This window comes from Excalfactoria chinensis, chromosome 18, assembly GCF_039878825.1.
Source record: "Excalfactoria chinensis isolate bCotChi1 chromosome 18, bCotChi1.hap2, whole genome shotgun sequence".
Taxonomy (NCBI): domain Eukaryota; kingdom Metazoa; phylum Chordata; class Aves; order Galliformes; family Phasianidae; genus Excalfactoria; species Excalfactoria chinensis.
In genome coordinates, this window is record NC_092842.1 from 9,092,137 (window position 1) to 9,117,003 (window position 24,867).

At 38.4% G+C, this 24,867-nt stretch overlaps 1 protein-coding gene across 3 annotated transcripts in view; it reads right to left on the bottom strand.

Moving 5' to 3' along the window:
* Positions 1 to 22,953, bottom strand: part of GARNL3 (GTPase activating Rap/RanGAP domain like 3) — a 43,863-nt gene extending 20,910 nt beyond the window's left edge. The window contains exons 1-14 of one of the 3 annotated variants that reach the window (XM_072352399.1): positions 22,745 to 22,880; positions 16,890 to 16,978; positions 16,677 to 16,746; positions 12,846 to 12,920; positions 11,348 to 11,447; positions 10,837 to 10,955; positions 10,034 to 10,098; positions 7,548 to 7,611; positions 7,278 to 7,304; positions 6,809 to 6,884; positions 6,118 to 6,216; positions 5,521 to 5,624; positions 4,438 to 4,546; positions 2,136 to 2,181 (exon numbers count right to left, since the gene is read on the bottom strand). In XM_072352399.1, coding sequence (XP_072208500.1) covers positions 2,136 to 2,181; positions 4,438 to 4,546; positions 5,521 to 5,624; positions 6,118 to 6,216; positions 6,809 to 6,884; positions 7,278 to 7,304; positions 7,548 to 7,611; positions 10,034 to 10,098; positions 10,837 to 10,955; positions 11,348 to 11,447; positions 12,846 to 12,920; positions 16,677 to 16,746; positions 16,890 to 16,912 — 977 coding nt within the window. In that variant the 5' untranslated portion in view covers positions 16,913 to 16,978; positions 22,745 to 22,880. Of the gene's footprint in view, positions 1 to 2,135; positions 2,182 to 4,437; positions 4,547 to 5,520; positions 5,625 to 6,117; positions 6,217 to 6,808; positions 6,885 to 7,277; positions 7,305 to 7,547; positions 7,612 to 10,033; positions 10,099 to 10,836; positions 10,956 to 11,347; positions 11,448 to 12,845; positions 12,921 to 16,676; positions 16,747 to 16,889; positions 16,979 to 22,744 lie in introns of all 3 variants that reach the window. The other 2 variants (XM_072352398.1, XM_072352397.1) reach the window with 2 other exon arrangements.
* Between the last annotated feature and the right edge of the window lie 1,914 nt (positions 22,954 to 24,867).

Here is a 24,867-nt window from a genome sequence, read left to right on the forward strand (position 1 = left end):
ATCAACAAAGCATCCAGTACATCAAGAATGAATGGCAGGTAACAATATTGTGCATACAGTACTCTCCAGGTATTAGAAACAAACTGTTCAAGAAACAAAACTCAGAAATCCCCTATATCTATCTTATCTAATCCAGGTAAAAATTAGTCATTTATCCTGACACATGGTATGAAATGTTCTTTAGCTTGAGCAGAACAAGTAAAAAAATATCTAAGGAAGAAAACAAACAAACAAAAAATGAAATATCATGCATCTCAATTATTCTCTTGAGCTAGTTTTAGTGGTACACCAGACAAAGACATTAACACAGAGTTCTATAGATTTTTACAGAGCTAGTATTTAAATTTATTGTCTGTATAAAATAAGAAAGTTGTTTCTAGCAAATCTGAGATGTACATATCCATACACATAACTTTAGTGGATATGCATCTCAAGAACTCAACTTCGTAAACTTTCAAATGCTGTACCCATTTGGAATAACATGCTTTGTCTTATCTCATACTCTGAATCAAGAGCAAGAATGATGGTATGAACCTTATCATCCAGCACAGACCAAACTAAAGATTCCTAAATACTAAGTGAGCCAGAGAAAAAGCAAGAAGTTCCAATTAACATTAGTCCACTTTCTCTTCACCTTCACATTCTTGCGTATTTCCACATTTACACCATGAATGATTTCAAGTAACATTCTTAAACTGTGAGTAGGTGGAATTGCAGTTCAGCTACACAAAAAGCACCAAATTTTTACTGATAAAGATCCATTTTTGAAGCAAAGCGAGGTTTAGCCAATACAGTATCTTTAAGATACAAAATATTCTGACAACCTGTACTGCAGCAAATAAAAGACAACAACAAACAAACAACCCAACCATAAAGATTCTCAGATGACTATGACATCTGTTCAGCCTATGAAGAATTTAAAAATTTCCAAAGCAATCCAGGAATTACTGTATGTTGGAATCATGTGATCAGGCCCGAGGAGCGGCTTCTGAAACCACGGGTTGTGGATGGTACCAGTGGCCTGGACTATGTGTTGAGAGAAAAAGATTAAAATAAACATCCCTTTATGAAGACAGGCTGGGGAAGCTGGGCTTGTTCAGCCTGGAAAAGAGAAGGCTGCAGGGTGACATCTCTGCAGCCTTCCAGTAACTAAAAGGAGCCTACAAACAGGAGGGGAGTCATCTCTTTATAAGAGTAGATAATGGCAGGACAAGGGAAAATGATTTTAAGTTGAAGAAGGGAAAATTTATGTTGGATATCAGGGGGAAGTTCATTACCAAGAGAGTGGTGAGGTGCTGGAACAGCTGCCCAGAGAGGCTGTGGATGCCCTGTCCCTGTTCAAGGCCAGGTTGCATGGTCCCCCTGGTCAGCCTGGTTTACTATTAGATACAGAGGTTGGCAGCCCTGACTGATAATCCTGGAGGTCCCTCCTAACCCAAGCCATTCTATCACTCTATGCTTCTACAAAAGTATGCCTTCAACATTTTTACTGTATTTTACTGAATTAATCTATAGACAATAGCTAGGATCAACTACACGGCAAACATCATTTTGTTTACTAAACCCTACACACGAGGCTGCAGAAAAGCTTGCTGTTCGGATTCTGTTGAGATGTAACAGACTCAGCCTTGGACAGCACATACCTCTGTGTTTGAGTGTCTTATAGCTAACTACAAAATACATTGGCGAAAAATACATTATTTACCAGCAAAATTACACCATGTTTTAAGAATGTGATGTGCAACTGTACATCTCTTAAGTAGACTCAAGATCCCTAAAACTGAACTGGTTTGTCTACGTACAATTAAAATCAGACCTGTAAAGAAACAATCCACAACCACCACAGTTAGTTAATGTTACTGATCTTAGCAGTCAGAATCTTGAAAATGTATCTTCCATCGTTTTGTTTTGTTGCACGCACCTCAGCTTCCAGGACGTCATTATTCTAATGGTTAGAAAGACATAACTTAGAGCCAACTTAAAGCTACCTCCATCCATGTCCATACTGTTCTTTGATTTTAAAAGTTCATTTGCCTTCCTGACTTGCAGTCAGGTGGACAACACAAAATATTTTCCCATTACCTCTAATCCATCAAAAATTCAGAATAAAGTTATTAGTTCCAACCAGCACCTACCTGTAACTATCATTCTGCTTATTATATCTCACTAAGGCAAAAATATCTGTCATCCAGTTAAGGAAATTAATCCCTTATTAAGATGCATGTGAACTTCATTAGTAATTTTTTTTTCCCCTGCAGCAGATAGCAGATTTAATAACAATCAAATATAATGATCACTGCAAAGACAAAATGCTCTAGACTACGTACATTTGACTTTTATAAAGGGAGTCTCATACAAAATTACTGCATTTGAACCATATTAAAAATAGAGTTACTACCATTAAAAAAAAAAAAAAAATCTCGTTGTTTCATGAAGCTGAAAGTGTGCTAGATAGTTTTGTGTTTCATGTGTGTTTGATAGACTTTAGATTAAAAACTCATTTAGGTGATAAAAAACACCACCACCACACTGATTCCCAGATTCACTTGTGCTGAAACTTCACTGAGAAGAAAAGAATTGCACAGAATAGTTCAGCTAGAAGAGCTGTAAGAAAATAGAGAGGAAGATTTAAACCAAGAATATTTCAATATGCATTTAAGATGCTTAAGAGCATACTGCCTAGTCTTCAGCTGCCACTACAAAAGGGTAAAGATCTTCCCAAACGATCTAACCACGTTCATTTAGATAAAAGGCACATCCGCCCCTCTGACTCATTATGAAAGGACTAAATTCATATAGAAGAAAAATGAAACAGCAGACACTAGGTACACTTTTCAGTAAAGCCTCTCATGTACCTCAGGGAAATAGAAATCCCTCAGAAGCCAGACCTTTCATGAAGTTTTCCAAAACCAGTCCTCTGGTATTATGAGGATAGTATGTCACATCTTAAATATTCTACTCAGTCTTTTCCATTCATCAACCTATTTATTCAGCACCATCTTTACACTGTTTTCCTCAACAACAAAAAAGCTGGCAAGCAGATCTTTCCTCTGCAGGTTCTACCCTAATCTCCTTTCCTGCTATGTGTGTATGGCAATCATGAAAGCCTTCGTGCTTCCTCAAAAACATTTCCAAGTTATACAATGACACATGAACATCTATGTGAATACCCTCACAACCCTTTCCCATCCAGAAATCACTCTAAAAACAAACAAATCCATACGAAGTAAAGCCATGATGAACTGATCTCCTCTGTGGGGAGAGATGCCATGTCAACAACCAAGAATATATCTCATGAAAGTATTCTAAGTGAAGGTAAGTTTACTACTTCAGCATGCAGTAAGCCTGGTACCTAGCCCACACAAATCACTAAAGAACAAAAGAAAATGGAAAACAGGAATGCTAGTCTGCCATAAGAGGATCTGGCAACATATACCGCATGACCAGGAGGCTGTTGAACCTTGATATGTTTGTTATAAATTAAAAAGAATGAGGTGAATTAATTACATAAGTCCCCTTAACATCAATAAAGGAAGAATTACATCTTTGTTCATGAATACTGAAACCCTGATAAAGAGGTGTACTGACTTGATAAACTTTTATTACTAACAATATTTATGTTGCTCTGCTGTTTGTTTTTGTTTTAAATGTGGAACTTCTTTTGCTCTAGGTGCTTCTTCCATTTAGAGTAAATGAGATTATTATCAATCTAAAAAGAAATATTAGCAAGAAAATTCCAACAGTGAGCAGTCAACCTGACAACTACGCTTAGAAGTTGAAGCTGAAATCAGCTCATAAAGACTTTTCAACAGAGCATGTATATAAATAAACTTCTTCTTTAATTACACGTTCCATTCAATCTAATCTAAGAGATGCCAGAATGGGATATACAGATCACCTGGTATGATCCCCATGACAGTCTGATGCAACCGACAGCAGATTTTTGGAACTACATTGTCTTCACAATGTTTTCAAACAGAAGTTTAAAAAATACATCCTGTAACAACTCTAAGACAGGTGGTTTAAGGTCTGAAAGACTTCAGATACAGTGAACCAAAATATGTAAATACCTAAAATAAACAGCATTTGAACATCATAGGGTAATATTCAGTAGTAAATGCAATCTTACTTCACATCAGTAACAGAAAAATTATTCAGAATTTATACTTTCTCAAAATTTATGAAGTTTCATGAAATTGAATTTGTGGAATGATGAAAATAAACATTTTAATAAAAAGTAATACTGACATAGAAGTAGTCTTCTAAGTAGCCTGGCACACACAAAAAATTATGTGGGAGACTAGTCAAGTACTCAGAAGTAAAGAACACAAGAATGCCCCCTCTAAACAGAAAATAGGAGGAAGTTAGGATAAAATTAGAAGCAATATTAAAAATAAATAAAGACAATTAAAAAGTAGAAAATATAAAAAAAGATACGCGTAAAGTGAGAACGAATCATGGATGGCTTGAATGCTGGAGCAGTCTCTTCTCCCTCCTGAAATACTATGGTGACAATGTCATTTCCAATATGCCGCTTCCTTTCTACCTGAAAGAAAAAAAAAAAAAGGGGGAAAGAGAAAGACAGAGAGAGGGGAAAAGGGAGGGGAAGAGAATGACTTAAAGGAGATCAGTGCCTCAGCAATTCTGTGACAGAACTCTGAAATAATACTCTTAAACTGGATGCAGCTTACAAAACATCAAGTGTTAAGAAGGAGCAGCACAAATATCATTAAGTGATTAATACTGTCTCCAATCATAAGTAAATAAACAGCAATGTCATGTACTGCTGTCTTTTTTTTTTTTTTTCCATTTAGATGAGCAAAGCTGTCAGAATTTACAAACCTTAAAATTCACAAACAGGAAATGGAACAACTAGGATTCCATAAAAGAAAATCCATTGCTTGAAATAAAAGGAGAAAAGCCCAATTCTGCATTACTCTTTTAGAGCAACTGAAGTCCTCTGGTCTGCTCTGTGATTTTGTTACCCAAGGCAAAAGTATGAGTAGACTGACCTTTCTTAAAGGGACAAGTGATGAATGCAAGACAACGTATTTGAAAAGTACCCAAGAACCTACCTGGTCTTCCTATGAGAGAACAACAGCAGTGCAATTACAGCAAGCACACAAAACTTGTCATTAGCACACTCACAAGCAGATTTTCTTTCAAACTACATTAATTACTACTTCTGTATGAGCTGTATGAATAATCAGAACACTTTCATGCATACCATACACATCTAATTTTCAGCCTTCATAAATTCTTAGAAAGCAATGGCAACTGCAGCAGCAAAGCTCTGCAAGTCATCTGACTGTCAGAATACTTAATCATTTTTTGATTAATCAATGTTTATATTCTTTGCAAAACTCTTCATTTCTAAATTATGAACAGGCAAAAAAAAATCCTTCTTTTATTTTAAGAAGTTTTGGAATCTGTGATTACTGAGAAAGGAGGTAGGAGGGGTGAAAGTGGGGGGATGGGGGGGTAAGAGGAAAAAAAAGGGAAGATGACAGAAATATGTACCTGCTGTTTGTTTTCTCTAGAATATGGTAGCATTGTTGAAACATGGAACATAATTTCATGCCCTTGGTAAATTGTATAGATGGAAAAGGTTCCTGTTGTATCATCTGCAAAGCAAGACAAAGTTCTCAGCAGAAGTATGTCCTTTAAATTTTCAAAAGATTCAAACATATTTATTTCAATTTTTCTTTAGTCATCCATTTTTCTGATCCATTTTAGATACGTGCTTTTGCAAAGATGTCTAAACTTGAGTTTACAGTCTAATCTGTGTATTTCCACAGCTGAAACTTATGATATCCTTTACCAAGCCTCCTGAAATCACACAGGTCTTAAAGTCATGATGCCCTATCACTATGAAGTATGCCAGGTTATTCTCCATTCCCTTCACTTTAAAATACAACTCATATAAATACTTCTCTTTCCCCAGTGATTTAAGCTAACCTGATTTTCTGTTTTTTGGTGAAGCAGACCATTTAGCAAGCATATGAAGAAGTCTGTTTTCAGATCATAATATTTCTACAGCACACATATTATATCCATGCAATAAGCAAAAACATTTATATTGCAGTCTCTGCTTCTTTGCTTCGGATGAGTTCTTACTTTTTGTGTCCAGTCCTCCTCTATATCCTGTCCAGCCTTTCAAAGTGATTGTGTCACCCAAGAGATGCAAAAATCTTTGAAAGCTTTCACTTCCAGTTTCTACACATGGAAAGAAGATCCGTTACAGTAGAAAAGCACATGCAGAACAAATATCGATTAATCAAAACGAAGGAACAAGTCCTGTATGCAGGACATAAGGATCAGAGTTAGTTTCTCTTAATATCAATGAAGCCTTCTACCCTGAAAGAAACAGCCTCTGAGTCTTGCAGAATTATAGGAAAGGGATCATCATGTGACACTCCACAACCATCTCTTCAGCTAACTTCACAACATTATTTAAGCATGTGGAAGAATGTAATAATGATGCGAAACTATATGGATGAGAACTAGAAACAACAGAACATTCTGAAAGTAACTTGAGTCACCTCCTTCAATGGCTTCTTTTTTCAAACCTTACTTCGTATTTCTAGAACTTCTATTTCTAGAAAGAGAATTTCAGCATATTCCAATCTGTTCTTATGGAAACCTTTTGTAGAAACAGAAAAGTCTATGCTACATTTTTTCCCACATAACATGAGCATGAAAATCCAACAAAATTACTGTTAAAATAATCATTATCAGTCATCTGGGCACTGTCCTATGGTTTTCAATTGTATGAACAGAATAATTAAGGAAAAGGGGAAAGACTCACCATTGCTGAACATTTCATCATCTGTAAGCTGCCCATCCTTCGCATAAAGGACTCCAAATTTAAAATTCACAGATCCCTAAAAATTTAAGCCAAAGATTATTAGCTAAAGAGCCAATCAAGCTAAAGGCCTAAAATAATTTAAATGTCTACAAATCTAACATTTTTTACAAATATGTAGCTTTGCGTATATCCTGCACATGTGAGTACTCACCTCATATCAAGTCCACTACATGCACAAATAGCAGACACCTAATAATGTACCTTTGATTATAGACCATAAATTATATAACACAATTTTCATACTGGTGCCGAAAGTGATTTTTAATTTCATGTTAAAAACAAATACATTTTTTACTGCAATAAGCATCAACTTGAAATTTGTCACTAATATGTTAGTGCAAATATTTCAAATATAAAGCTCAATTAATTGAACAGATCTATCAACTGAAGAGTGTAAGCTTACGTTTACCTCTTGTTCTTCAAGAACCAATAAATCCTGTAAATAAAACACTATGTTTAGCACTTTCATACTAACGACAACACAAACCAAATTATTACATTATTTCTTTTGAAATGGTCAGTTCAACTGATACAGGAAATTTAGTCGTAAATACCAAAACCCCTACTCTAATTTATCCCACTACTGTAACAAACAATGCAGAAAAAAAAAAAAAAAATCACTATGATTTTCCAGAAAATAATAGGGGAAAGCAACCAAACACAGGAAGTCACAATCTACCTTTTGTATATCAGGATGAAAAATTTCCCTTGGGCCCTTCTCAAATTTCTCAAGACTCATTGCACTGAAATGAAAACAAAATGCTGTTTAATAGAAGGGAAAACAAACATTTTCAACATTAAAATAATAGTAGTTGCAGTTAAGTCTCCTATTGAAAGGAACTGTTCAAAAAGTCTGTCTAATACAGAATGTTTGGTGGAACTGTCGGTTCTTTTCCGCAATGCTAATCTCTAAGATTTCCTAAACACTTTTTGGATTTTAAGAACAGAAATTACTAAGACCTCGAATGGAAGTCAGGATTATGTTTATTGCATTTAACAGACACATTTGAAATCCATTATTCTTCACTTTGGATTCGTATATGCCTACTATAAGCATTCTACATTACTCAATAACCTACTCTGGTTTGTAAACTTTTCTTCTCTCTCTTCTAAAATAATACAGAATCACAGAATCACAGAATCACAGAATTGTAGGGGTTGGAAGGGACCTCTAGAGATCATCAAGTCCAACCCCCCTGCCAAAGCAGGCTCCCTACACCACGTCACACAGGTAGGCGTCCAGGCGGGTCTTGAATATCTCCAGAGAAGGAGACTCCACCACCTCCCTGGGCAGCCTGTTCCAGTGCTCCGTCACCCTCACTGTAAAGAAGTTCTTGCGCACATTCGTGCGGAACTTCCTATGCTGAACTTTCAGCCCATTTCCCCTAGTCCTGTCCCCACGCACCACTGAAAAGAGACCAGCCTCGCCACTATGGCTCCCACACTTCAGGTATTTATAAACCTGGATCAAGTCCCCTCTCAGCATTCTTTTCTCAAGGCTAAACAGACCCAGTTCTCTAAGTCTCTCCTCATAGGGGAGATGCTCCAGGCCCTTCACCATCTTTGTGGCCCTCCGCTGGACTCTTTCCAAGAGATCCCTGTCTTTTTTGTACTGGGGAGCCCAGAACTGGACACATTATTCCAGATGAGGCCTCACCAGGGCAGAGTAGAGGGGGAGGATCACCTCCATCAACCTGCTGGCCACGCTCTTTTTAATGCACCCCAGTATGCCATTGGCCTTTTTGGCTACAAGGGCACACTGCTGGCTCATGGCCAACCTGTCATCCACCAAGACGCAGACCAAGTCCCTCTCAGCAGAGCTCTTCTCCAGCAGGTCTTCCCCCAGCCTGTACTGGTGCATGCAATTATTTCTACCTAGGTGCAAGACTCTACACTTGCTTTTGTTAAACCTCATCCGGTTTCTTACTGTCCAGCTCTCCAGCCTGTCCAAGTCTCGCTGAATGGCAGCACAGCCAGAGCATTACAGTCCACAGAATGGACTGGGTTGGCAGGAACCTTAGAGATCATCTACTTCCAAGACCCTTGCCATCTGCAGAGATATCATCCACTAGCAAATGTTGCTCAAAGTCCCATTCAACCAGGCCTTGAACATTTTCAGGCATTTAGATAAGAAGCAAGTAAAACAAAAAAAAAAAAGTCAGTTTAGCATAAAAATCAAGTAACAAAGATACAAAAACAGAACAGAAAAGCAGAAGAAAAGGCATTTAAATGCGAAATATGATAAAGTGCTTCAATCAGCAGATATATTGAATATGCTCTTGCATTTAACAGGCCAGGAGACAAAAAAAAGTTCAATAAGTGAGCCCTAGTGTTCTGTCTAGCCTCTCTGGCAAACTCAGTGGACTGGGGCCTCTCATAAAACTTGTAAAGTTGTGGAAAAATCCAGAGAAGAGATCCAGTGGCTGCCCATTCATCTGACACATACTACCTGTTCAGCAAATGAATGCAATTATTACCAGTTTCTAGAGGAGGTACAATCCTTGCAGAAGCTGAAGGTTGAATTTGAAGAAGTTTTCAGAGAGGACCTTAAGAAAACATGCCACATAACTGGATTATAGAAACTGCAGGTGAAATCTGAATAAACACCTTGCAGAAAGGGGTTCTGATGTTTCAGCTGATAATATAGCTGAAATGTAGAAATGGTATTGGGCTGCTCACTTTATAATCTCTTCTGCCAGAAGAGTATGCTTGTAAGTATGCAGTAGCATTAAGTATGCTCGTAATGACTGAACGGGGGAAAGAATATTCTTGCCTCACTGACAGGGTGTATATTGCGCTTGCAGCGTGGATTTGCAAGAAAACATTCACTTGCAAATAAAATGATTGGTTTCTTCCTTGTGCCAGAGCCACATAATCAGCTATCTAGTCAAAATCTTCTGCTCTTTATTTCTGCTCCTGGCCTGTCTAATTTAAGTAGGTAATTCTCCTCAACCACTGAAGCGTTGAGAATTAACCTATTGTAAGTTGTCACTTCGTCTACTATAGGACAGGCATTAAAAGGACTTTTTGCTGCCCTCAATGATTAAGATTTGCAAACCTATTATTCCTGCTTTTTAAAATCTATTATGAAAATAATGAAACACAAGTTCTGATTTACAGTAAAAGACAAATATTTTATCAGATAATTTACTTGTAAATACATACCTTAATATAGATTTCACTGATAATGTTTTTGTGGGACTGTAAGGGAGACATATTTTCTGAGTACCCTATAAAGTGAAAAAAAAACAACACAAAACAAAGTGAGGAGGCATTACAGACTATACTGATTTTTCTATATATTAAAATAGGAATATTGATAAAAACAATTAAGTAAAATGCAAAGATCAAGACCACACTAGCTTTACTTAGTTGTATTTCCTACTGAAATAAACTGAATGTGGAAAGGCATGGATGATGCAAAATTATTTTTACTCAGTTCTGAATAATTTCGGCATGTACGAACTTCAAAAGGAAAGTCACAGTACAACACTGCGTACTAAAAGGTATTAAATTAATTGCTTAGATAAAGGTCATTATGGAGAGGTCTGTGGAAAAAATATCCTAAAAAGATATTAATGAAACCAGTATCACATTTGGCTACTTTCTGAGCATCGTATAAAAATATCAGTATATCTGCGCTATAAAGTCACTGTATAAACTCATCAAAAAACATAAACCAAGAACAACCAAGGCAACATTTCTAAAAAGAATGCAGAACTCCATGTAAGAAAAATTAGAAAATATCTACTGTCATAAACTTATGACAGTAAGTTTAGTGTAAGCTATCTACTAAGCTAGCTTAGTGCTGTCTACTGGGGTAGAATTATACATTCTGCTACAAAATAAGAACTATATATTAAACATTGAAATTCTGAAGAAAGCAAAAAAGCCTATGATCAATGCATCTAAAACAAGCAAAAAAAAACAAACAAAAAAAGGCAGAGCAGTAATTAAATATTTCTTACCGTTTTTCTCCAAAGAATTGAATGGTATTGAGGAACACGCTGATTATTTTGGTCAGAAAGTACAACAGACAGAAAGAAAGGGTTCTTCTCTGAGTCTGTACCTATATAATTTTGATGAACTATTGAAAGAAAAGTAGTATTACCCACTGTTAAGAAAATACACGTACACATAAAATACATGCAACACAGAAAATATATGCTTAATTACATTAATATTTATTTATACACAGATATGCATTAAAGACAAGAGATAGGTATAGATTTTAAGGCCTAGAGAGTCTTAAAAATCAGTTCATTAGCAGGATTTCTTCTGCTTACAGAATCACATCCTCTGTCTTTAAGTTAAAATACATGAAATAAGAACGTGCTTTCAATACAGGACAGAAAATGTATGAATATTAATAGCATCCTTTTTCAACAGATAAATAACTGAATAACTGTAATTCAAAGATACTTTTTTTTTTTTTTTTCATTGAATAAAAATTCAGGCAATTCACAAAAACACTAATACCTTTGCCTAAAAAATATTTGAAATACCATCTTGTATAATACTCTGGATTTTCCAAATGTACATCTGTCCTGTGCCATGTACCTGGAGTGTAGCCTGCATTCTGAAAAAGAATTGGGAGACGGCTCAGACAAATGCTGCATTAAAAAAGCTAAGAACACAAAGGTTGAAAAAGTCAAGCAGGTATGGTCAATCCGCTGAAAAAAATCTAGTTGTACACTTTTTTTTTTTTTTTTTTTTTTTTCCCAAAAGCTAAGAATGATTCTGAAGCCAGTTGTTGTGTAGTTGAAATTAAAGCATTTTTCTTCTGTTTTTTAGACAACTGTATTTGTCTCCCTTCATACCACTGTTACAACAGTATAACAGTATACGCTATACCTTAGCATCCCACTGAAAAGCAAATCTTTTAATACTGAATTTGAAGACCTATGTTTTTAAAATTTAAGTGTAAGGGAATAAATAAACAGATCTCTGCCCTCACAAATTTTATTTTCTCCTTTCTTCCCAAAATATTCCTCAAGCACTCCTAACTGGAGACAATGCTGTGGAAATTCTTCAGTATTGTTTCTGGATTGACTGTTAGTAAATTTCCCAGCACACATCACTCCTTTTCCACTATGAGCATTCACAACGGAAAAGCCATTCTCCATGTCTATTTATCATGTGGCATTCACCATGCACTCAGAGAATATGTCTATAATAAAAGATAAAGGGTGTTTGAACTCCATGAAACTGAACTGAAAAGCCAATCTACAGAACACAATCCAAGAGGGAATCAACACAGAACAGCTACTTTCATGCTGCACCCGGTGCTGATGCAAACTAATAATTTATGATTCATATTAGTTCAACGTAAGTTTACCAAGACCTTACATACACTTCAAGACTTTGCAGTTTTCTTTCTTCAAATACTAAGGTGCTATTTACAGATGAAAATTATTTATGAAGGAAGATAACCTTCCCCCCACAAATTATTTAAGGAGAAATCTAAGTGTTGCTGGAGAATTTAAGATGAGTGACTCTTTCAGTCTCCACACAGCTTCTTCATCTCATATTTAAAAATAAGCATAGATGCTTAAACACATCTAGGAAGAAAAAAAAAAAAAAAAAAAAAAAAAAAAAGATGCTATACCCTCATCACACCAAGGAAAAACTTACAAAAAACAAAAACAAAACAAGCACAAAGGAAACAATGATGTAGCATGGTGAACTGCAGAGGATATTTTTTTCTTCTGACTTCATAAACTGAGCAAAGTATTACAGAACAAAAGGAAATACCACCTCTTTCCTTAAGAATTAAATTGTTGAGGTTGTGTACTCTTAAATGAATAACTGAGCTAGTCCTGGGGGTAACAAACACCATTTCCCTCCTCTTGAATTCTTACATTTTCATATTATTGAGCATTTTTCAAGACCACACTCCTAGTAATTGACTATAAATACACCTTTCAGTTGAGAAATTGAAACCGAATTTCAGATTTACATATGTTTAACCACTTACCTCATCAGAGGAGCCATTTTCCACACGGAATCGTCCAGCTCTTTGAATAGCTCCATCAGCATCACTAGATATAAGCTATGAGAGAGTTTAAGATAGAGATTCTAGTTCCAAAAATATCCATATTATCAGCAACCCAATCTTACTTGGTTTCTCCTTCTTCTAGGTGTTCTCATAGGGGAATCAGCACAGCTGCTACCCATTTGACTACAGATTTTGAATGATCTGAATATAACTCTAGGGATACACGAATGGGAGAGTTATACATTCATCTTGCAGATCCAGTGCTAATCAGAAATTCCCGTCTCAAATTTTAGCTGCATCAGCATGCAGAATGCCTACAGAGGAACATGTCCACCTCCCAGAAACTGACCTAGAAGCTCATTCCTTTCAAAACAGTGAGTTTTACAGCCATGTTGATTCTATTCTTCTCAGCTTTGCCATGTCTAAAATCCTTTCTTTTGGCAGTAACAGACTGCTGAAACTACCAGCCTTCACTTGCACTTTTATTTATTGAAGTTTCCAGAAGTTGGAAAGAAGCAATAATCTCCAAACACGAGAGTCAGCAATGATAGTGAAAAGTATGTGGTACAGGAAGAAACCTTGGCCTGCTTCCAGCTTGTTTCCAGCTGAAGATTTCTATGGAATATTCATAAATATTCTGAGAAAGTCTGCCTGTCCTTTTTATCATAGAATGCAAGGATTCCCAGAACACCAGCACTCTCCTTATTGCTAAAAACCTCTTGAAAAGTTAACAAAATGAGATAACGTGACATTTCTGCTGAGTTCAACTATGCTGCTTAGGATCCATACAAGACAAGAGGCAGTGAAGAAGAGAATGTGTTTATTTCCTGCAAAGATCACCTAACAATAACATTGCATGTTACCCTTCTCAAAACAGTAAAAAAAAAAAACAAACAACTGTCAGATACCATACCAAACTTAAGAAAAGGGATCTGAACAAAAATGCAATGGCAGATCATTTCTCACTTCCACCTAGCAATCTGTGCTATTACGGGATAACACTCTCTCTTTTTATCTGGTGGAAGAGTTATCATAGTGTTTTGTAGTTCTGCTGGCCACTTGCTTTGGAAAGATCTGAAGCTGTGTTGCCTGATACGAACTGTAAGAGAATTTATCCAGACGACTGGTCATACTAGACCAATAGGAAGGAAATTGGAGATAGTATTTAGGGGAGAGACAAAATAAATGTGCTGTAATAAATAAAAGGTGGAAATAATTGAGCAGTTGTTGGGGGAGGGGAAGGAGAGAGGCAGGTGCACAGACTGCAGGACTGGACTCTGCAAGAAGAGTCCAGAAGCTGTTCCATGTTAGAGAAGAGCCAGTTCCAACCAGCTCCAAAAGTGACTCACTGCTGGCCAAAGCTGAGCCAACAAGCAACACTGGTTGTGCCTCTGGAAGAACAGATTTAAGAAGGAAAAAAACTGCTGCCCAACAGCAGCTGGGAGAAGGAAATGAAGAAGAGAGAAACGGAATCCTACAGACACCCAGGTGCATGAAGGAGGTAGAAAAAATGTTGGTGCAGAAGATCCTCTGCTGCCCATGAAGATCATAGAATCACTCAGGTTGGAAAAGACCTTAAACGAGTCCAACCCTGACCTAACAATACTACCCTAACTAACAACCCTCTGCTAAATCATGTCCCTGAGCAATCAGTGACATGATCATAGTGGAGCAGGCTGTTCTCTTGCATCCCACAGTGTAACATATCTGAGCAGATATACACACTGAAGTCCATGGAGAGGAGCTCACTGCAGAGCAGGAGTTCCAATGGGAGTTGCTGCCAATGGGAAACCCATAATGTCTATTACTAACTTCACCCTGCAGTATGGACCCATGCTGGAGCAGTTCTTGAAGAATTCCTGTCTACAGGAAGCCTACATAGGATTATATTGAGAGGGACTGCATCCCATGATGGGAAGGAACCCATGCCAGAGCAGGGGAAGAAAGTGATGATAAAGGAGAAGCAGACATTAAGCATGTTAACGGCTTACAGGCTGGTTCAGCCTGGCTCCATGACTAATGGGGCAGGGGAACTGATGGACACATAACACAGGAAAGGTAAAAAGGGGAAAAGGCAGGGAGATGGGCCTAACAATGAAATATCGACAACAATCTGAGAAGGAAAACAATTTACTAGAAAAGTTATCAGAATGCAAGATAACACAATGCAATACAATGTAATTAGAACTGAAGCTAATAAATCAAATAAAATGAGAGTGTCCAACAAACCAAAGGCCTTACTCTAATGTTGGAGGCAAAACAAGCAAATATGCTGCTGGGACAAGCAGAAAGGGAAAAAGAGAGAGGCACCTCCTCATAATAAGCAAACAATTTTTATCTTTCCCTCTAAAGGGAAAACAGAAATGCAAAGTCCCCTGTTGGGGTATGTACTAGTTCTTCTCAGAACCAGGTACCAGGAAACATCCAGCGGCCCATAGAACTGAAGCATTAACTCTTTAACTCCCAGTGCACTACAGGATGTTATGATGTGGAATACTGATAACAAAAAAACATAAAACCATGACAGTTGATCAACCACAATCCCCATTCCCCTGTGGCACCTGAAGGGGAGGAGACAGAGGAGGAGGGAGAAGGAAGGGAAAGGGGTTTTTTTTTGCTTGCTTTTAGTTCTCACTGTCTGTTATCAATAAGTAATAAATTACATTAATCACTCTTATATTGAATCTGTTTTGCCCATGAGAGTAACTAAAGTGATCTCCCTTGTCCTTATATCAGCCCTGAACTTTTATTTCTCCATCACATTCCCTCTCCCTCTTAGGGGGAGTGAGAGGGTTACTATGGAAGAGTTTCACTGCCTATAAGTTTTTAAACTACCACGCATACTTCCATAAACCAACAGAAGCATTTTTAGAGAACCACTCAAAGGAAAAGACTGCTTAATGAGTTTACTGTGAAATTACTGTTATCAATATATTTGTCTTTTCCAGAAAAAGAATGTAAGTACTGGGAACAAAAGTGCCCCTCAGCATAAAGCGGTTCATCTGACTTTTTGACATGAATACAACTAATAGATGGAATGTCAAGATAGATGCTTGGTGTTCTTGCAGTGCAACCTCCAGAAACTAAGCCACCAATTTACATTCAGATCATTTATATTCATAAATCCACAAGAACATGAAATTACAACCATAGCTAATAGAACAGTTTATGCGCATTTCATTATGGCATTGTATACAGGATGACCTTATTTTAACTGACAAACTTCTATTTTCACAATGGAGAAGGAAGGTCTATATGAGAAAATACTAACTTCCAAGTTAATCTTTGAAGAATACTCAGAAAAACAGTCAGATTTTAGGTATTTTTAGTATTATTATTTTGCCTAGTTCTTTCAATTTTATATCCCTTCCCAGTACTCAGAGGCAAGTACACACAAAATCAGACACATGCACACTTACATTAACACACAAGCACGCACACAGCTTTTAACTCAAATAATTACAAATGCTTCATCAAATATAACTGTAGTATTTCGCAGGTTTCAGCTTATATGAGGAAACATAGATCAATCCCTATCTTTCTGAATAATGTGGTGGGGTAAGCAGGATATTTACATAATATTTTCTGTCCCATTAAAATGAAAGTTTTCTATAGTAAGGCTGTAAAAACATTTCGTAGCACACATCTAGTACAGCTGTTCTTAAGTCTCTTTTTATTACCCTGTAATTTTCCAGTTAAGCTTAGAATAAACATTTTTCAAACTAGACGCAATTTGTTACCTGGAAATGAAAAGGATTTGTGTTCTGCATTAAAAACCGTTTAAATTAAAGGATGGGCAAATAAACTTACAAGCTCCACAGACCCATAGTGCTTCCGGCTAAACTCTCCACGCCTGCAACCGAGATCTTCAGAGACTGAGCTGGAACAGAAATGCTTCATCAGTACACACGTTCAACAAGCCGTAGATCTCATGCAACACTACACACTGCCATTAACAAATGTCAGCACTGCTGAACAAGGTTGGCAGTGCATAAGCTCATTATTGCAGGGAAAACTCCTTACAATGCGCACAGTGTAGAGGCCATTGCAGTCTGGCTTTCATACTACTGCCAAAAGAACAGAAATGTCTGTGTCTTCACTGGAAGCAAAATCTACAATTAAATTAAATATCTAGTCACAATGTGACCAATTTAGAATTCCAAAGCAGCTTATAAGTGCATTTGACAAGTACATTTAATTTAAGGGAAGAAAAACGTAGTGGTTTAAACAGGACAACTGCAGGTTGTTCAATAAGCTCTGCTCAGTATGCTGCTACTTTTTTTTTTTCCCAGAAACTTTTTTTTTTATATATACAACAATTAAGCAATTATTTTAATTCAAAAGCATAACAAAGAAACAGCATCAATTGGTCTCCTCCACCTATAACACTTACAAAGATAAAACTGTCATGCAAGCAAAGGGAAACGTTAAATTCCATATTCGAAGTCCACATGCACTAGCATCTTAAAACATTGCATCTCATTAAGCAAATCAACATGTACTTCACGAGCTCAAAACAGATGGCAAACACCTCCTCTAACTATAAACATTAAGCCTTCTGTTACAAATATGGGAGGCTTAGTTGTACATGTTACAAGCTAAATAACTATCTAGATGCAAATAGAACACGATAATTAGTCAGTGCCAAGGCTAGCAACTCAGTTACCCTGTCATAACTTATGGTTTACTCCACTGTCTGCCTTAATGGAGATTTTTTTTTTTCTTTTCCAATTAAAATAACCCCTCTGCCTCTGAAGGCAATGAAGCCACAGTTCTGACATCTATGTACGCATACATCCCACAGTATCAGTAGTGACAGTCGCCAATAGGAAACGAGGATAATTCACATTATATATGATTTTAAAAAGCTCCAAAACAATCACTCAGTTGGAAACATAATCACGTTGGCTGAACAGTAGGCCTGGAATCAAAGTTGACCTCAGGTCAATTTCACAACTCAGCGTTATGCATCATCAGTATCTGAGCATTAGCAAAATACATGTGATCATTAGCGAAATATGTATCTCGAACAAAACATCTCATTAGCAAGAGACGTAGCTTAGCTAAAACATTATGAGAATGTATTAACCTTTCCTTGTTTAGAAGCATAGTGTTAAGGCCTATGAGCACACAAACCTACTTGGTTCCTCCTTGAGCCCTAGCAAGGCTTGAGGTGAAATCCAAAGGGAGGATGAAATCAGATGTTTCCGCCTAATTGTCAAGTAAACTTGTTTATTCAACAGTATAAAAGCTGGACTTCCTTGCAGTGAAGCTGGAGACCTGACCTACGGGTGGGTGCAAAGCATAAGACCTCCCAGTTGCTGGAAAAGGCTCTCCAAACCCTTGCTGCAACTGGGGCTCCCCAGCAGCTGCAGATCTGGACAATGGCAAAGTATTAGGGCAATTGGTAATGGGTATTTCTTAATCTCTATTACTATCCTCACATAGTAACAGTTAGTTGCACTGCCTTGTTCTGTTTTATTCTTGTTGTATAATTTCACTTCTTATCTCATGGTTTTAAACTTCAGTAAAGATAAATGCACTTCTTTAACTTGGCACCTGTGACCCTTATGCTGACCTCGTCCACTGGCAAAACATACACAAACACAAATATAATAACTTAAGCTTTCAGATTTTGGTTACCTGCACAACAAACTTATGCTTGAATGTGAACAGTTAATAATCCTAATTTTCCTGAGGATCACAATGAAACACTTTCCAAGAGAAGAGTACAATCTCATACAGGGAATATGCACAGCAGAGAAGGGAAAAGTCTGCTACAGGTAAAAAAAAAAGGGGGGGGGCCTTGGGTTGTGATCTAAGAACTCTTGCTACCAAACCAACTACAATTTGACCTTACCTATGATTACCTCTACCTTTGGAGACCCAAATATTAAGGAGTCTCATCTGAGAGAAAATAAATGTTGAAGCCTGTGGTCTAAAAAGCTTACACCATAACTGAAAACAAAAATTCCTCCTCTTTCTCCACTGCGGAAAAGGAAGCAGACAAAAAGGAGAGAAAGCCTTTGAGCAGATTGTGCCAGTGCTCCATCATTCATACAGAAAATGCTTCCTGATGTTTAGACAAAACCAGCTATTCAAGAGTTCAAATGCATCTTGTCTTGGCATGACAAGTTTGTCAGTCTGTTTCTCCAGCTTGTTGTGGTCTTTCTGGATGGCAGCACAACCCTGCGGTCTATCTGCCACTCCTCTCAGGCACATTTTGCCCAGACATCCAAATCATTAATGAAAATGTCAAACACCGCTGGATCCAGCACTGACTCCTGGAGTACTCAACTAGTCACTTGTCTCCAACCAGACTTTGCACCACTGACAACAACACTCTGGGCCCAGCCATTCAGCCAGTTTTGGTCAACAGTACTGTATGCCCACCCAGCTCACACGTCAGGACTGATGAAACAATCTTAAATGGAAATCAACAGCACCCCTTTTTCTTAGGTCACAAAGCATGAACATAAATAAGCATACAAAAGTTCTAGTCTATAGTGACCACGTGCTCCACATAATACTTTCTTTTTCTCTAGACTTACTACTGTTGCTACTGGACCTGTGAATTCAACTTCTCCTGTAAAAGCCCCACTGCTGCGCAGAAGCTGCAGCAAACAGCAGCAGATATGCCCCCTCAATCGGAGAAGATAGCCCAGAGTACTGTCATTCCTGAGTGTGCCTGTGCACAATACATCATCTACTACAGTTAACTTTCATTCACTGTTCTTTGTAGCAATAATTTACATACTTGAACTATCAAAACTGTTTTAGATGGTCTCACTTTACCCTCCTTTTCACACATGCAATTTACAAGGTGTGTGCCTTACGCTGTCTTGCACATGCATCCTCTTTCCATCATCTGAAGGGAAGTATATGAAACAAACTACTTCAGTGTGGTTTGCAGTTAAGAAAAAAAAAATTCAACTGTTACTCCCGAGTTTTCACCTTTTCTTGCAGAAGGTAACATAAAAGAAAAGCATTTCAAGACAAGCACCTATACAGACAAAAACAGGGATATCTGATTTTTTTTCTCCTTTCCAGGTAGAACAAAGAGTTCTGAAGTTTAATTTCATACAGGATTAAACCTCTTTTCTTCTTGGGGAGAATTTGGAAAGCACAGATCAAAAACTGTATTCCAAGCATCATGTTTTAAGTTCCTGCATTCTGCAGTTTATGTGAAGCTTGGTACATGCTTCATGGAGGAAACTGAATACCTCAACTGCAATACATTTTAAGACACCGAGCATTTTACATGATATTTTGACTTTTACAGAAAATTTGGGTATATGTACTAGTGCTAAGATTTCCACTGTGTGCTACTTTAGCTCTATTCAATTCATTCATACAGCTAGGTGTGCTTGGTAATCACTGTAAAAGCAATTTTAGTCAACGAGCATTTGCCACTGTCAGTATCAGGGGCAGACAAGCAAACTTTGTTGTTGCTGACCTTTGACATTCTAAGTTCAGTCTTGGATGAAGTGAAGAAATACAAAGAACCATAGAATGGTTTGGATTGGAACAGACCTTTAAGATCACCCAGTTCTGGTAGCAGAGGGGTTGGCAGGGATACTTCCCGCTCAACCAGGCTGTTCAGAGCTCCATCCAGCCCGGCCTTGGATGCTCTCTGGACAACCTGTTCCAGAATCTCAGCACCCTGACAGTAGAGAATTCCTAACTAATATCTCATCTAAATCTACCCTCTCCCACTTTTAAAACCAATTCCCTCATTCTGTCACTAAGCAAAACAAACAAACAAACAAACAAACAAACAAAAACAAACACCAAAAAACAAACAAACAAACAAATAAAAACCTAGAAAGAGTCACTAACGATAAATCTTGTCAAGTCTTGGGGAAGCCTAGTGGTGAGCACACACTTTTATGGGACTGTCCTGATTCCAGACAACACAAATTCTGAAGTCACCACAAAGAGAATCACTGGTCTACTGTGCTTTGAATGACATCATCCACGCCTGGGTAACTTTCAGAGAGTTTAATAAATTGTGATAGGTCCACAAAGCAGGAAAAAAAGCAAGCTGAAGCTTATAAAATTGAACTCCCTCCTGCCTTAATAAAAGCTAACCTTAAAGTAGGTGAAACTAGAGAAGAATGTCATCTCATGAATTATCTGAAGAATAAAGCTGGAGAATGACAAAGGCATTTTACAACTATCTGCATGCACAGAAACTAAATCCTATACCTCAGCAGACTGAAAGTTGAACTCCCCTCACAGCGTATTAATACTACAGAGATAATATGATCAGATGCTAATGAACAGCTTCAGAAATAAAATATGAAGCATTATTCAAAAATAAACACTGTATGACAACAAAATTGTTCCAGGTATACAACCGATGAGCACACTAATGTAACAAAAGCACCGGTTATCAAGGCAATGGAGGGCAGGACTTCTAAACAATTTCAAAATACAAAAATGTAAAATAGATATTAACATATATGCCTGGTAGCCCATATAAAGAGCCTGGGAAGTAACGATCTGAGTATGGTTACTGGATGTTATTTTTATTTTTTTTGCATTTCCACAATAATAAAAGGTTAATTGTATTATTAAGAGTACTAACTAAATGCCTCTCAAACGCCAACAGGCATGGAACATTAATGACCTCACTAGGAAGCCTGTTACAGTAGAGAGATTTATTCTAGCATCCACTCAACCTCTGTTGACACAGTTTTGTGAACATATTCCACAGTGAATTCTAGTGCACGTGCTTCTTTAGCTTTCCATTACTCTCCGACTTACCACATCATCTCATTTAAAAAATATGCTGTTGTTACTATTAGCTTTTCTTACTAATTTTCTTCATTAGATTACATCCTTCCTGTGTCTTGACCTGACCTATGCTAGAAAAACACTGTTGCTCCAGTTATGCCAGTTTCAAATATAGCTTTTGGTGTATTAGGGCAAACTGTCAGCACTGAAATACATGCTAGCTTCCTTGTGGCTCAGACTTACTTGACTTAATAAATTAGAGTTTACTTATATTGCCATGTGTTTTAATACAGATGAGAAACAAGAAATCAAATGAAACAGTTTAAACACATTTGTACAGTACAAGGAGCACATTCTATTTCCCTCTCTCACTTGTTTGCAAACAAGGGTTCTGCTGTACAACCGATCCTAACAGATGAGGAAGAGGAAAGAGGACAAGCTTCCCTCCATTTCATCAGAAGCTCCTACAGTCCTTCCTTTAACAGTCCTGAAAGCCAAATGTTAAAGCAAGTTTTCACATATTCTGCAATCTAAACTTAAAGACATGTATTCTTACCACTCTAGTGTCAAGTCTTGTGTTTTAGGACTTTGACACCTAAAAGCACGTTACTTACAGGAGGTTTGCGGGGGAAGAGCTGTGACAGACAAAGATGAGCTTGCACATTGCAACTGTTTGATTACAAAGTCATAGCTTGCATGCCCTCTTTGACTCTCCTGTCTCCTTACTTACACATCTTTACCCGCTAGCCCTTCGACATACCGAACTGGTTAATATACTGTCATCGAAGAAGCAGGCACAGACATAAGTACGCTAAACAATCCAGCAATCGCAGCTGTCCTACCGGTATTTGTTTGCACGACCACGACGCCGAACAGGCTGCGAGCCCCGGCCCGCGGGTGTCCCATCCGGCTCCACTCGAGCCACCGGCAGCGATCCCAGAGGCAGCGTCCGAGCTCCGGGCTCGCAGCTCTCCGCGGAGCGCCGGCCGGGAGCCTGCAGCGCCACCCCTTCGAAAGGCCGCCAGCCCCCATCCCCAGGCCCCCCGCACAGCACCAACACAACACCGTATCTCCGTCATCGAAAGCGCGGGCCCGCGCAACGCCGCGCCCCGCCCGAGCCGCCCTGCCGGTTCCGGTACCGCTGAGTAAGGCCAAGGAACCGGGTGGAGACCGCCTCTGCGCTGCTCAGCTCCATGCGGGCGGCGAGGCCGGGACCTCACCGCTCCAGCGTCGCTCCCAGCGTTCCGCCTCCCTCGAGAGATGCGACGAGCGAACCCCTCACACATCCCGCTGCCCGGACGCACAGGCGCCTTGCGCGCGCGCGCCAGCTAAGCTGCGCGAGCCGCTCGGACTCCGCGCTTGGAGTCGCGCCGCCGCGAGGAGCGCCGGGAGCTGTAGTCAGCACGGCCAGAATAAGGCCCGGCCTTCCGTGCCGGGCGGGAAACGCGGGTCCCGCTGTCGGACAGGCACGGGCAGTTCGGCAGCTGCAGTCTCAGGTCTGCGCAGGAGAATCCTTATCAATTGAATCCTTATCAATTCAGCCCGCCTCTCACATAAAAATGACTGCTGTTACTGGAGAAGCATATCGCTGTCCCCAAGCGATATCAATGTCTGAAAGTCAGAGGAAGCTGCAGACATCCAGCGATTGCATCCAAATGTAGAACAGGATGCTCAATGAACAACATTTAAATATACTTGTTTTCGTTTTACTCCTGGGCAAAAAAAAAAAAAAAAAAAAAAGGGTGGGAATTCCAGGTGTGGGGCACTCCTGGAGATAACAGCTCTGCACGCTCTCTCCTGCACACTGCTTTTTCCTTCACATATAGAGATAATTGCAGCACGCCAAAAATGACATTTACTAACTTAGGAAATAATCTCACCTCATTAGATACACTAGTGTGATTTTAATAACTATTAAAGGTTTGGACAGAAGAGTCACCACCCTGGCTAATCTGAAAAGCTGGCAAGAATCTGTACTTCAGTAGCTACAGCTTTTCTTTTAAAAATTAAAATAATAATAATAATAATAAATTGAAATTAAAATTCTTAAAAATGTCTACAAGCCAGAACTACTGCAGGAGCTTCTACAAGCTTCCTACTGCAGGAAGATAAATGGTTAAGTGCTGCAAACGCCTTGCACTTGTTAACTGAAGTTAGCTACACGTGTACGGGAAAGATCTCCCAGTTTTAGAACTCAGTGGAAAGAATTGTTTTTAGCCTTATAAAATAGTGCCTTGCAAAGAATAACTTAGTGTTTTTGTAGACTACATGTATGGAGTTAATTGCATCATAACCTAACTTCCATAACACAAATCTGCAAACCAAACTTTATATCTTCTACATGCCAATTGAAATTAATTTTTATCTAATAACACGTGAAACTCGAGGCTGACTGAAGGTATATCAAAGCGCCCTAATGAAGAAGACATTGCCAGTAGAACAGCTTCAAGGTAGCTTCTATACTAGAGAAACAAAAATCTTTATTGAAAAAAATAACAACAATCAATCCTACTCGACATTTTGTACTAAACCATGACTTTCCTTCTCCCTGAGCATCTCCGTCCCTTTACAAGCTTGCCACAAACAAGACTTCCCTTCTCTTGCTCCTTCAGAAGAATCTACTTCAGTGGAACTAATGACACATAAGGAACCTATTACTTAAATTATTTCACTTTCACTTAATTGAAGTTGTCATTTACCCTATTCCTCTTCCCTTCTGTGCAGCAAATGTAAAATAGTTAAAATGAATACAGACTTTCACTCAAACTTAAGTATTTGTTCTCTGGTACTTCCCTGTCATCCTAAAATGAAAATATTAACATTTAGAACACAATCACCTCTGTTTTAAACAGAAAAGAAAGAAACTCTGCCTCTGCATAGACTTTAGAAATTACAACACTATCGAAGAATTGCTTTAACTTTTTAAACTACATTTTTTTCTTACTCAATGCCTTTCTAAGTAGTTTCCTGAAAACCTGCATCTGTCTGGTACCATAAAATTCAACAGCATGTAAGAATCCCAGCCAGGATAGATTCCAAACACAGATGCCCTGAATGGAAAGGCTGCCCAGGGAGGTGGTGGAGTCTCCTTCTCTGGAGATGAAGACCCACCTGGACGCCTACCTGTCTGACGTGGTGTAGGGAGCCTGCTTTGGCAGGGGGGTTGGACTCGATGATCTCTAGAGGTCTCTTCCAACCCCTACAATTCTGTGAAAAGATCAGCACATCAGATTTCTGTATGATATCACCGCTTCAACGATTC